At 38.2% G+C, this 14,991-nt stretch overlaps 1 protein-coding gene across 1 annotated transcript; it reads left to right on the top strand.

Moving 5' to 3' along the window:
* The first annotated feature begins 9,443 nt into the window (after nucleotides 1–9,443).
* Nucleotides 9,444–10,277, top strand: LOC133815139 (uncharacterized mitochondrial protein AtMg00860-like). The gene is made up of 2 exons (XM_062248015.1): nucleotides 9,444–10,116; nucleotides 10,240–10,277. Exons 1-2 carry the CDS (start codon nucleotides 9,444–9,446, stop codon nucleotides 10,275–10,277), a joined length of 711 nt encoding a protein of 236 aa, XP_062103999.1.
* The last annotated feature ends 4,714 nt before the right edge of the window (nucleotides 10,278–14,991 follow it).

Below are 14,991 nucleotides of genomic sequence, written 5' to 3'. Positions count from 1 at the left end.
TTACCAACTAGGGAGGTGGTAATATCTAGAAGATGGAGTAGGGCCTTGTTAGGATTGGTGTGGTGTCCTAAAACTTCTAATAGGATTTAGCGCTTTGATTATCATGTCGGAAAGACACGTGGTGTAATTATGTTTGAATTAATTGATTTATGTGATTTATATGCTTATACGATTGAGTATGCATGATTGAGTAAATGAAATGTGTTTAAAGACCTTCTTTTGTTAGAAATGAGTTTTTTTTGTTGTTGTAATTTTGGCCTGTTGATGGTATATTTGTAATTTTATATTATGTATGCTTAAGACCACATTATTATGTGGATATATTTGTGATATTCGACTTAAGTGGGTCATTATGAGCAATTTTAGCAGAAAAGTCACAACGATTATAAATGCCCGGCTTGGGTCGAGCCTAGGGATAGTTTAGGAACATTTTTAATATTTTGGGACGTATTCGTAAATGGAATTAATTGGGAGAAATATTTGGCTTTAGTGGATTAATTAGAAATAGTGGTGAAATTGTGGTTTAGTAGGAGTTTTAGGAAAATGACCTTTTCCCCCTGAGAAATAGATAAAAATTCATGTAAGCATTGGTACTCAGCAGAAATATAGTACAAGACACTCACCTCAAGGGTTGGCTTTCTCCTTTAACTCATATCTTAGCTCTTTCAAGTGAAGTAGCCAATTCTTCAAGCTTTCCAAGGAATTTCTAGTGGATGTTTGGAATTGATTGAGGATAGGAGCAACTAAGTGGTCAACTATTGGCTGGGATTTTTGAATTTTGCAGTCGAGGTATGGTTCATTTTAGCCTTTTCTTTTGTGTTCTTTATGTTCTTGAAGATTTGGGAGCTTACTCTAATTTTTGAAATTCAAAAGTTTTAGATTCTAGGTTGAGTATTTTGATGATAAGGTTTAAATTGTTAAATTTTTTAGATACTAATTACTGTTGGTAATCATGATTTGGTGTTGGAATTTCAAATTTGGGAAGTGTAGGGTATGGATACCTAAAATCCCAAGTTGTGTTCTTAGTTGGGATTCTGTTGTGTTTGTTGCGCAGTTTCTCACAACAGTGGATGAAGAAATCTGATAATAGAAATACTAGGATTTTGCTAAACCATAATTGAAAAAATAAAAATTATCACAAACACTCATAGTTTTATGTGGTTCAGTGGTTAAAATCCACCTAGTCCATCAGACAATCTTATTGATCAATTTAGGGTTCTGGGAGAAAATCGTTGATGTAATGACCCAAAATCACTAATAAGGCTTAAGGGCCTTGATTAGTGTGCCGGTAGGGCACAATTGGTTTATGTGTGAATTAAATAGTTTAATGCATAATTTTGTGATAAGTATGCTTGTATGGTTATGTGAATATATATGTGAAATGCATGTCTATGAGTATTAGTATGCATGTAGGCCCCGTTTAGATTAAAGGGGTATATTTTTAATCTTAGCCCGTTGATGGCATAAATGTGATTATATGTTATAATTGTGAGGACCACATTATTATGTGGGTAAATCTGCAGCATGCGACTTGAGGCGATCCTAGTTAGCGGGAAATTCACAACGGGACCTAATATTTGACTTGGGGCAAGTCAAGGAGTATTTCGGGTATTAGATGATTATTCTGGTTATCGCGTAATGAAAATAAATAATTGGAGATATATTTGAGGTTAGGAATCTTAGGTGGGAATACTGGGGAATTTTACCATTTTTCCCTCAGGGACGTTTTCGGTACCCCGAGCCTTGGGATTGACTTAATTGCTTAAGGATAGATAGAAAAAACTTAGAAAGTGGTGGAAACATCAAGAACCGACCCTTCCCTCTCCCTTTTCTTCTCTCTCAAGGAAAAATACAGAAAAACTAAGGGAATTAGGTTGGAGCACAAAGAATTGAATGGAAGATTTGGAGGATTAACTCAGTGGAAGCTAAAGAATCTAACTAGGAACTGAGGTAAGCACTGGATTACATTTTTGATCAATTGATTATGTAGTTTTGGGGCTGGATTCTAAGAGTTCTTAGGTTCTTAACTTCAAGGTTGAATTAAGGCAGAAAGCTTGGGTGTTGGCTCAGTAATTGCTTGGAGGATTGAGTCTTCAGTGAAGGTAAGCTCCAATTTATGATATAGTGTTTGAATTCTAAGTTCTTATGACTGGTTTTAGTGTTCTTGAGTGTGTGGGTTTCAGAAATTAAAATGGTGTTGTGATGAGTTTCTAGACTAGATTTTTGCTGGTTTATGTTATTGAAATCATGGTAGAATGTTTGTGGTAATTGTAGTATATTATTGGGATGGTTATGGGTGGTTTTGAGTGAGGTTTGTGTGTTAAAAATGGTGGTTTTTCTGGGTTCGAAGGGGTCAGGCCGCGTCATAGTTCTTGGTGTGTCGTGGCCCTCTGAAGCTGATGAGTGTTGGAGATGGAGGGCGGGCCGCGGCATAGGGTATATAGGGTCGCGGCCCGTGTCAATTTTTGGGTGAGGCTGAGCCTCTGATTGGGGGCATGCCACGACATGGGGGGCTTGAGCCACGACCCTTAAGGACATTTGTAGCCTTTTGGAGTTTTTAAGCGCAGGAACACAACCTAGGGTGCTCAGGATTGATTCTACTACATGTTTGGTGGGAATCGATGTCCCAAAGGCTGGAACCTTATCCGGAAACCTTTTTACAATTATTAATGGTATCCCTTATCTTGGCTGTGACTAGGTATAAGCTAGGGCTCGGGAAACAGATCTTGCTCAAGAGGCATTCCTCGTAATCAATACACTTGGAAACTAAAGGTAAGAAAACTGCACCCGCTCGTGAATTTAAATTGGGACTAAGGGTTCCCTGTTTTGTATGCTTTATGAAGAATGGTATTATGCCATGTGAATAACAAGAAAACGACCTAAGAGTGCCAGAGCTTACATTGGCGCACAAGGCGTGGCTCAGCCATTGGTAGCTGAGGACAGATTATTATTTACTGAGCTCGGTTTAAGTGGACCGGAGTCAGTGGGGTAAACTGAGGGTGCGACCTAAGGGCGTCGACCCTGATTATCATGTGATTTGATTATTGTTATTGGTTGATGGATATGTCATGCTGAATAGCTGAGTGTTGGTTTGTTGATTCTCTGGTTACATCTATGGACTATGTGATAAATGTGGTATGCTAAGTGTATGAACATGCTTTAAGGGTTATTCAATTGTTATCATTGTTTGTGCTGCAATGTTATGTTTTCTTGCTGGGCCTTGGATCACGGGTGCTACGTGGTGCAGGTAAAGGCAATGGTAAGCTTGATCAGCCTTGAATCGGAGAGCACTGAAGGTAGAATGTACATGATCAGTTGCTCAGCCGCCACGGTTGAGGAGGAGACAAGAACAGGAGGACCATAAATGTCTGTTTTTCCCTTAGAGTGGCTAGTGGTTGTTTGTACTCTGGAAATTTTGTAAACTGACTTTTAAATACTGTTTCTTTTGGGATCCCCTGTACAAAACATTTAATTATATGAAATGTATATTTTATGACCAAAACCTTTTAACCCTAGTTCATTAGTGATGTCAGTGACACGTTTTTAACTAAATGACTTGATTAGCAAGTCCCGCACCTTTATAAATACACAGTGTAACAGTCTTGGCTACCCAGGGCGTTACAGTTGATGAAAATTTCAGTAGAGTTTCAGTATATAAAGAATCAGTCCCTTTTTCCATCCATCCCCCAGGTATTTATAAGGCATTTTCCTGGACAGCTTTGGGTGACCGCGTATATAAGTATGGAAAAATAATAAATTTGGATAACCTCCCATTTACATAAGGGTATGATTTCCTATAGAATTTACATCAGTTATCTCGAGTAATAAATGTGTAGTAAAATCTGGGCATTAATGAGCGTATAAGGAATCTCCGAGTGTTTTGGGATCCTTCACTGTGTGTTATGACCAGACTTCTACGAGTTGGTCGCTTCCTTCAAGCTGAATGCCTCAGAACTAACCTATCTTGACACGAGCTAAGTTCAAAGTTTCAAAAAGGCGATCTGACCATCACGCATCTTGAACTAGGTTGTTGGAGCAAGAGGCAATCTAAAAATTATCTAGTTGTCGTAAGCTGGCAAGTTGAACTCGAGTTGATCACTCCAAAGTTAGCTAGAAATTCTATATGTATGCTTTCTTCATATGCTTGTCTGCTAGCTGTACCCCGTGCTGAGTGATTCAGTTCATATTTATTTTTAGGTACAACATTTCCCCCCCAAGCTCCTGCTCGTGCATGACATCACCTTCGACATGCACAGTAGGGGCTTTTAGGCTTTTGTTATGTAGAATCGTGCCCACCAACTCACTCGAGTGCGAGACATGTGTAAGTTTGTAATAGGTGCATGTTCGAGTTTAAAGTATTGTGACAACTATCTTGTTAACTTTTCTGTCGCTGTAGAGTTTATCTAACCTAGGCCCTTGGATCTAGAACTATCCTAATCGGGTGGCCTAGATTGGTTGTCAAAGTTTACGTATAAATAAGAGAAACAAACCTGAACCTCACCACCTTTGCATTAAAAAAATTTCCTCTTCCTTCTCATAACACCTTAAAAACCCTCGACATTCTCTCATTCTCCAGAAGCTTTCAGGCTATTATCTTTGGTGTTGTCATCACTTCCTCGACCGAAAAACCCAACTGTAAGTATCTTTATATCCAGTTTAAATTTGATCTTCTTCTTTTTCAATAAGTTTTATGAAATTTTCCAGTATAATTTCTTACTTCAGTTATGTTCGAGTTTAATATGGATATTTGTTAGGCCAAAAGCAATAGTACTAGGTCTGATTACAAATAATGTGCAAAACGACACAGGTGATTTTATAGGTTTTGAAAGAGGATCGTTTGAGTATATGTGTAAAAATTTGAGGGTTTTTAGTTTCAGTTCTGGGTAGCTTAAGACTTATGATTTCTCGAGTGGTTATACATCAAACTACTTTCCAAAAAGGTATTGGGTCTCACATGAGGATCCCGAAGTATTAGGGGATTTCTCGAGTTTACAGCATGTGATTACTGATCGTGTGTGAATACACACGTTGTTTCTAGGGGAAATCTTAGCTCGTGTATGTCTTAGGTTGAATAGATTGAATTCAAACCCTTGGTGTAATATCCGCTTTCCTTAAAGGGGGTATTTTGGTAATTTGTCATGATACATGGGAATAGATAAATCATTTTGTGAATTATGTTATATGAATTTGTTTTCATGATATTACAATGTATGAATTAATTACTATGTACGTTATGGTTGTCAAAAGAATGAAGACAGTGATCCCGTGTATTCTTTCAAGTAGTAGGGGCATATTTGTCAGGAATATCTAAGATTTTGGGGTTAAAGTGCAATTATGAAATTTATGGTAGAAATTGTAATTTCTAAAAGTGAAACTATTATTTTAGGAGTAAATTACTATTAAGGGCATAGGTGAATTAATGTGGAACTTAGGATAAGGGATAGGATGGTAATTTAGGGATAATGATGATTATAAATAGAATAAGATGATCTAGGATTAAAGTTTGGAAACATTGAAGAAGAAGAGGAGGAGTTCTCTTATGAGGCTTGGATCTTAAGGGTTCTTTGGACTGAGATTATAGGAAAAATTCATGATCAAGGGCTATTGAATTTGTGGGGTAATATTTCTTGTACATTCTTAAGTTTTCATTGAAGTTTCCATTAAAGTTCTTAAGTTTGAATGCATGATAATGGTGATATGGGTTGATGTGCATGGTAGATTATTTTTAAATGATAGAAGTGCATGCTAGGGTCTATATTGTTGTTATATAATGGTTAGAAACATGATAGGAGTGAATAAATGGGTGATCATAGATTTGGTGGTTTGAGTTTGAAATAGCTTGACATGGAAGACAAAGTTAGGGTTCTTGAACCCTAACCATGCATGAGCCATGATGAATGCATGAAGGTGTTTTTATGTTGTTATTATGAATAGAACATGTTGAGGGCATTATGTTACTTGTTTGGGGATGAAACTGGGTTTAAATGTGGATTTTTGGAGGTTTAAGTCGAATGGAGGTGATGAACACGAAAAAGAAGTCGCACCTGCGAATTCTGGGAACGACGTCTGGTGCGACCACGCTCGGTGTCTGGAGCAACAGTGCCGTTCACCTAGAAACAAAGTTCTCATTGTTTTTATCGGTTTGATTACGGTTCAACATTTTTTCTTTGAGGTTTTCTATTGGTTGGTCTTAGGATTTTCTTGGGGACACTTGAGAGTGATTTGGGTCCTAAAAAGTGCGAGGGTACTTGCATGAAAATTTGTTTTGATATAATTTTCTAAAAAATGAAAGTTGTATGATGTTTGACATAGGGCTCGCTAAGACTACTTGAAAAGACATATTGTGGAATGGGGTTGCTGTTGCACTTGAGGTAAGAAGAGTGGACACCTGTGTACAGAGTAAATACGTGTTATACCTATTTTTATATCATGTTAATGGTATGTTATGATGCATTTAACATGTGTGTAAAGGTTAAAGGAATACATATTCTTGTAACTTGGTATGTGGTAAGATCCAAGGGGCTTTCACAAGGGCAGTGGGCTGTCGCAAAGGCAGTGGGCCGTTGCAAGGACGATATAATGTTCGTGATGTGTTTACGATATGTTGAGATTATATTGTAAACATGATGGTAAATTTTGTATATGAAATGTGCCTATGTGTTGTTATTGTATTATGCATGTTATCGTGTTTTAGGTTTGGGGTTGTGTCCTATATAGCTCTTCTTTCTAGGCTTGGCTCATAGGTACTCTGTATGCAGTTAAAGACAAGGAAAAATGTGTGCAATAATGAGTTGGAGGGTTGCGGTGGTGAGGAGTACATGTTTAGGATATCTTGACCTTAGGGGTTAAGGTCCAATGTTTATTTGATGCGTTTCATGACTTTATGCAAATGTTACTATTGGGTATTTTATGAGTTGTTCTAAAACCTATGAAGTATGTTAGGGTAGTAGTTGAATGGTTTTGTTTTAACTAAGGATTCCAGAATCTACTTTTATTTCAATGTATGGAAGTCATTTTTATTTTGATAAAAGTCAAGCTTTATTATTTTTTTTCTTAAATTTTTATTTAATTTCATATAAGTAATGTCCTATGAAATATGGGTGTTACAATTGGTACCATAGGCAAGGTTTTTAAATTTTCTGCAGACCGTCCTAACATATATACTCACCACCGAAGACAAGCTCAACTTATTGCTTTGTAATTCATGAATTGTTTTATTTGCTTTAATTGATTTGATGTGAGGTTTTGAATTTACCTGTTTACTAGAGTGGTTGAGTAAGTATGGCCAGTTAGTGAAGAGTTCCGATGAGAGTGTGGAACAAGGCCCAATGCCAAAAGCTGATGATGAAGATTCAAAAGCTGAAAAGTATAAAAGTGTCTAGTGAAGTAGAACACAACATAAGAAGTTTGGTTGAGCATTTGATAAGGGTCAACAAGCGCATGAGGCTATAATCAGACGGTAGGATGAGGAACTAAGGCAAATGAGGCAACAACAGCCAGTACCAGCATGTGAGGCAAGGGATGTGCAACAACCACTTACTTCGTTAGCAGTCTACCCTAAATTTGTATACAGAATGGAGCCACTATATGAATGGTTCCAGAAGCAGCATCCTCCAGAGTTTGAAGGAATTACTAACCCAATTGTAGTAGAAGAATGGATGAGTAGGATAAGATCTATTCTAGATTTTATGCGGGTTATGGGTAGTGACAGGGTGGCCGATGCTACCTGTATGTTAAGGAAGGATGCAAGGATATGGTGGGAGGAGGTGGAGCAGACTCGAGATGTCACTAGGATTACGTGGGATGATTTTTGTGAGGCATTTAATAACAAGTACTATAATGCTGCGGTTCGTGCATCAAAGGTCGATGAGTTCATTGGACTAGTGCAAGGGAATTTGACGATAACAGAATATGCCCAAAAATTTGAATGACTCGCTAAGTTTGCAGCTGATCAGGTCCCTAAAGACGTGGCTAGAAAAGATCATTTAGTGATGTTGAAGAGGTTTCTACTAGGGAAGCTACCACTTACACCCAGGTTGTGGAAAGTTCACTCACTGTGGAAAGGTTGGAAGACATAATTTGGAAGGATGGAGCTGCCAGAAGGGATGTCAGAAGGAATGCTTCCAACAACACCAATGACTAGAAAAGAAAGTTTAGTGAAAGGTCAGGACCATATGAGATAGATAAGAAAGTCAAGGATTACAAGGGTAATAAAAATGGAGGAAATGGGAGAACTCATCCTGAGTGTCTGAAGTGCAAAAAGTGACATCCAGGAGAATGTCGTGATAAGGCGTGCTATTAATGTGGAAAGGTGGGCTACATCAAGAAGAACTGCCCACAGCTAGGGCAGAACATACCAAAGGAAGAACCAAAGAAGGATGATAGTTTGGTTCCTACACGAGTCTACACCCATACTCAAGCACATGCAGAGGCAAGTACTTCTGTGGTCACAGGTTAGATCTCTATCGATGGAGTTTCTTGTTATGTGTTAATAAATTCAGACATCACTCATTCTTATGTTGCTGATAGGATAGTGGACAAGTTTAATAGATCATGTGAATTAAATGCGATAGGATTTAGAACCATGTAACCAACTGGGGAGGTGGTAATAACTAGAAGATGGATTAGGGCCTTGCCTATGTGGGTGGAGAAAAGGGAGCTTTTTGTAGACCTAATTGAATTTAGAATGATAGACTTTGATGTAATCCTTGGAATGGATTGGTTGGCTAAGTATGGAGCAACAATCGACTGCAAGAAAAATATGGTAAGGTTCAAGCCATAAGGAGAGGAGCCATTATTGTTCATGGGAATAACTACTAGACCAAGAATCCCAATCATCACAGCATTGAAGGCAAAGGAAATGCTACAGGAAGGGAGCATGGGGTTTTTAGCAAATGTAATTGATATAGCTAAGGAGGCAATACAAAAGCTAGAGGAAATGAAAGTAGTACGAGAGTTTCTGGACGTGTTTCCTAAGGATCTACCAGGCTTACCACCCTGTCGAGAAATTGAGTTCACCATTGAGTTAGCACCAGAGACTATACCTATTTTGAAAGCATCGTATCGGATGGCACCAATGGAGTTAAAGGAGTTGAAGACCCAACTACAAGAGTTACTAGATATAGGGTTCATTCAGCCAAGCCATCCTCCATGGGGAGCCCCGATGTTGTTCATAAGAAGAAAGACGATTCTATGAGGATGTGTATAGACTATATTTAACTCAATAAGGTAACGATCAAGAATAAGTATCCTTTGCCAAGGATAGACGATTTATTTGATCAACTTCAAGGGAAGTAAGTCTTTTCAAAGATAATTCTTCTTTCAGGATATCATCAATTAAAGATTATGGAAGAAGATATTCCGAAAACGACTTTTTGAACAAGATACGAGAATTATGAATTATTAGTAATGTCCTTTGGACTTACAACACCCCAACCACGTTTATGGATTTAATGAATCAGGCGTTTAAGGATTACCTAGACAGGTTCGTTATAGTATTTATTGAAGATATTCTTATCAACTCAAGGATGGAAGAAGAACATGAGGAACACTTTCTATTAACTCTTCAACGACTAAGGGAGCATAAGTTATACACCAAATATAAGAAATTTGAATTTTGGTTACCCCAAGTGGCATTTTTGGGACACATTATAAGTAAGGAAGAAGTTATGGTTGATCTGGCAAAGATTGCAACAGTAAAAGATTGGCCGAGACCCGGGAATGTGTCAGAAGTTTGTAGTTTTCTTGGATTAGCCAAATACCATCGATGGTTTGTGGAAGGACTTTCCAAAATTTCCACGCCATTGATGGAATTAACTAGGAAGAATTTAAAGTTTGTTTGGACAGAAATGTGTGAGTGTAGTTTTCAAGAGTTAAAGGATAAGCTAGTTACTGCACCTGTATTAAGTCTTCCGTCAGATAAAGAAAAATTTGTAGTTTATTGCGATGCATCAAAAAAAGGATTTGGTTGTGTGTTGATGCAAGCTGGAAGAGTTATAGCGTATGCGTCAAGGCAGTTAAAGGAATATGAGCAACGTTACCCAACTCATGATTTAGAATTAGTAGCAGTGGTGTTTGCTTTAAAGATTTGGAGACATTACCTTTATGGAGAAAGATGTGAGATATATACCAACCACAAAAGTCTTAAGTATTTATTTACACAAAAGGAGCTAAATATGAGACAAAGACGATGGTTGGAGCTGGTTAAAGACTATGATTGTGAGATATTGTATTATCCAGGTAAGGCAAATGTGGTTGTGAATGCCTTAAGTTGCTGATGACATGGTCAAGTGATGGCATTAAGAAATATACCAACGAGGTTTGTTGAGGACTTGGATAGAGCGAGAATTGAGTTTATCACAGGATGATTAGCTAATATAGTGTTGTAATCAACACTTTTGGAAAGGATCAGGCAAGGACAAGACGATGATCCACAACTAGATAAACATCGTAAGGAGGTTTAGGAAGGAAATGCTAACGAATTTTCAATTTCAGATAATGGTATGCTAAGGTACCATAATCGGATATATGTGCCTGCTAAGGAAGAGTTAAAGAGAGAAATTTGGATGAAGCTCACACTACTCCTTATTCACTGCATCCAAGTACAACCAAGATGTATCAGGACTTGAAAGTGTTGTATTGGTGGCCTGGGATGAAGAAGGATGTGGTGGAATACGTGGCAAGATGTTTAACATGTCAATAAGTAAAAGTCAAACACCAAAGACCAGCCGGGTTGTTGCAACCTTTAAAAATTCCCAAAATGGAAATGGGAGGACATATCAATGGATTTCATGGTAGGACTACCAAAGACTATGAAGCAACGTGATTCGATTTGGGTGATAGTGGATAGTTATACAAAGTCGGCACATTTCTTACCAATGAGAACAATATATACAGTAGATCAATATGCTCAGTTATATGTCCAACAGATAGTCCGACTACATGGAGCACCTAAATAGATAGTGTCAAATAGAGATCTGACATTTACCTTTATGTTTTGGGGAGGTTTACAAAAGGTGATGAGGACAAAGTTAAAGTTTAGTACCGCATTTCATCCTCAGACAGATGGACAAACTAAAAGAACAATCCAGATATTGGAAGACATGTTGAGGGCATGTGTAACTCCCTGGATAACCAAGACCGTTACACCGTGTGTTTGAAATAATGTGAGACTTGCTAATCAAGTCATTTGATTAAAAATGTGAATATAATGTTACAAACAGGTTAGGTTTAAAAGATTTTGGTTCTAAACGAATAATTTTCATTTAAAATACATGTTTGGTACATGGGATCCCAAATTAAGGTTTAAATAACATAATTACAGAATTTCCAAAGCTTATAAATAACCAAGCCACTCTAATGGCAAAATACACGTTTTAGGTTCTCGTTTCTGTACAAATCCTCGACCGTGGCGGCCGAGTAGCTGACAATGTACACCTCACCCCCAGAGCTCTCCAACCCATGGTCAACTTGCCTTACCCTTGCCCTTACCTGCACCACGTAACACCCATGAGCCAAGGCCCAGCAAGAAAACGTAATATTTAAGACACAATCACTAATAATACTAAATTATTTCACAAGACATAACTAGGTACTCCACAGAACATAACATTCATCCATTCAATGATAATAGTCAACAAGCTAACAGTTAGCCATTCAACTAACCAACATATCATAATTATTATAATAATTACAATCAAATCAGATGATAATTAGGGCTGAAAACTTAGGTCGCACCCCCTATTTATCCCATTGACTTTGGCCCGCTTAAACCGAGCTCAGTGCATAATAAGTTGTCCTCAGCTACCAGTGGCCGAGCCGTGCCCTGTGCGCATGTGTAAACTCTGGCGCTCTTAGGCCGCTCGTTTAATATTTACATGGTGTGATACCATCTATTTACATTATACATGGCATAATACCATTCTTTCAAAGCATACAAGATAGGGAACCCTTAGTCCCATTATATATCCACAATCGAGTGCAGTTTTCTTACCTTCCAAGTGCTTTAATTATGAAAGATGACCCCCGAGCACGTTCCTACTCCGAGCCTAAGTGTACACCTAGTCACAACCATGATAAAGGATTCCATCAATAATTTCATAAGGGATTCCGAATAGAATTCTAGCCTCCGGGACATCGAATTCCACCAAACATGGTAGTGGGATCGATCTCGAGCACCAAAGGTTAGGTTCCCACGCTTAAAACTCCAAATGGCCACAAATGCCCTTAAGGGCCGCGGCCCCTGAGACCTGCGCCACGACCCGCCCCCTAAAACAGAGGCTAGGCCTCTCTGACCACAGACACGCACCGCGGCCCTGCCCCTGTGGCGCCGTGGCACTCCGTCATCTCAGAGCCCTCCTGGCTCGTCCTTGCTCCGAAGGGCCGCGACACTCTAGAACAGAGATGCGGCCCAGCCTCGCGAACCCAGAAAAACTACCATTTTTAATATTCAAACCTTACCCAAATCCACCCTAGACCATCCCAATAACATAACTCAACTATCCAAACATTCTAACATGTTTCGAGCAGCAAAACCCAGCAGAAATCTAGTCTAAAAACTCATCAAAATCCCAATATAATTTCTGAAACTCAACAGCCCAAGAACACAAGAAAACCAGTCATAAATGCTCAGAATTCAAACACTAAAACGAGAATTGGAGTTTACCTTCTCTGTTGAATTAATTCTCTAAAGGATTCCTGAGCTAACTTCCAAGTTTCAGCTTCAATCCAACCCTTCAATATCAAAATCCATAAACACCTCAAAATCCAGCCAAAACACAGAATTTTGTAACTTTGCACAAAGCTTATATCTTACCTCAGTTCTTGATTGAATTCCTTAGCTAAACACAGAACTAATCTTTCAAGACTCCAGCCCCAATGCACTGAATTCCCAGCCACAAATCCTTTGATTTTCATTGAGTTCCTTGAGAGAGAAGAAGAGAGGGAGAGAAGAGTCAGTTTAGCCTTTTGTTCCACTGCTTTCTAAAGTTTACTTAGTCTATCTTTAGGTACTTAAGTCAATCCCAAGGCTCGGGGTACCGAAAACGTCCCCGAGAGCAAAATGGTAAAATCCCCAAATATTCCTGCCTAGACTTCTTAACCTCAAATATATCTCCATTTATTTATTTCCTTAACCCAATAGCCCAAATAATCATCTAATACCCAAAATACCCCTTGACTTGCCCCAAATCAAGTACTGGGTCCCGTTGTGACTTTCCCGCTACTTGCTCCCTAGGATCGCCTCGTGCCGACAGCTGCAAATACATATATCCACATAATAGTGTGGTCTTAACAGTTTATCACAAAATCACATTTATGCCCTAATGGGCCAAAATTACAATTATGCCCTAACAACCAAACAGGGCCCGCATGCTTATCCAATACTCATAAACATGCATTTCACATAATCATGCATAACACACTTCATTAGTACACATAACTTCCAATTATGCCCTCCCGGCTCACCAATCAAGGCCCTTAAGCCTTATTAGTAATTTTGGGTTGTTACAGCTTGTGTGCTGGATTTTAGTGGTTCATAGAGTAAGTATCTTCCGGTAATTGAATTCTCCTATAACAACAACTATCAAGTGACCATTAGAGTAGCACCTTATGAAATGTTGTACGAGCGTAAGTGTAGGTTGTCGATACATTAGGATGAGATGGGAGAAAACAAGTTTCTTGGGTCAAAGGCGGTTCGGAAGGTGAATGACTCTATTGGAAAGATAAGAGCTAGAATGGTTGCTTCTCAAGACAGACAAAAGGGTTATGCAAGCTTAAAGTGCAAGGATGTGGAATTTGCAGTGGGTGATTGTGTGCACTTAAGGGTTTCACCAATGAAGGGGGTCAAAAGATTTGGTAAGATAGGGAAGTTAAGCCACAAATATGTATGGCCTTTTGAGATACAAGAAAGAGTTGGGCAAGTGGCTTATAGGTTGGCCATACCTCCAGCATTGTCAGGGGTTCACAATGTCTTTCATGTATCAATATGTATCAGACCTGTCTCATCTTGTTAGTTATGAGACGTTAAACCTACATGAAAATCTATTTTACGAGGAGAAACCAGTGCAAATTATTGATAAGAAAGAAAAAGTGTTAAGGAATAAGACGATTTTGTTGGTTAAAGATTTGTGGAGAAACAGTGCCATAGAGTAAGCTACCTGGGAATTGGAGAAAGATATGCATGAACGAAACCCAGAATTGTTCAGGTAAATTTCAAGGATGAAATTCCTTTTAAGAGGGGGATAGTTGTAATATCCGCTTTCCTTAAAGGGGGGTATTTTGGTAATTTGTCGTGATACATGGGAATAGATAAATCATTTTGTGAATTATGTTATATGAATTTGTTTTCATGATATTACAATGTATGAATTAATTACTATGTACGTTATGGTTGTCAAAAGAATGAAGACAGTGATCCCATGTATTCTTTCAAGTAGTAGGGACATATTTGTCAGGAATATCTAAGATTTGGGGTTAAAGTGCAATTATGAAATTTATGGTAGAAATTGTAATTTCTAAGAGTTGAAACTATTAGTTTAGGAGTAAATTACTATTAAGGACATAGGTGAATTAATGTGGAACTTCAGATAAGGGATAGGATGGTAATTTGGGGATAATGATGATTATAAATAGAATAAGATGATCTAGGATTAGGGTTTGGAAACATTGAAGAAGAAGAGGAGGAGTTCTCTTGTGAAGCTTGGATCTTAAGGGTTCTTTGGACTGAGATTATAGGAAAAATTCGTGATCAATGACTATTGAATTCGTGGGGTAAGATTTCTTATACATTCTTAAGTTTTCATTAAAGTTTCCATTAAAGTTCTTAAGTTTGAATGCATTATAATGGTGATATGGGTAGATATGCATGGTAGATTATTTTTAAATAATAGAAGTGCATGATGGGGTCTATATTGTTGTTATATAATGGTTAGAAACATGATAGGAGTGAATAAATGGGTGATCATAGATTTGGTGGTTTGAGTTTGAAATAGC

Source organism: Humulus lupulus, chromosome 2, assembly GCF_963169125.1.
Source record: "Humulus lupulus chromosome 2, drHumLupu1.1, whole genome shotgun sequence".
In the NCBI taxonomy this organism is placed as follows: domain Eukaryota; kingdom Viridiplantae; phylum Streptophyta; class Magnoliopsida; order Rosales; family Cannabaceae; genus Humulus; species Humulus lupulus.
Note: the sequence above shows the minus strand (reverse complement) of the source record. Positions and strands in the feature narration are given on the sequence as shown.

Bases quoted from the DNA above. Each gene is read 5' to 3' on its own strand.
- LOC133815139 (XM_062248015.1), top strand. From the start codon at position 9,444: ATGGATTTAATGAATCAGGCGTTTAAGGATTACCTAGACAGGTTCGTT. The intron at 10,117-10,239 runs GTGAGATATATA...TGTATTATCCAG, and splicing joins TTACCTTTATGGAGAAAGAT to GTAAGGCAAATGTGGTTGTG.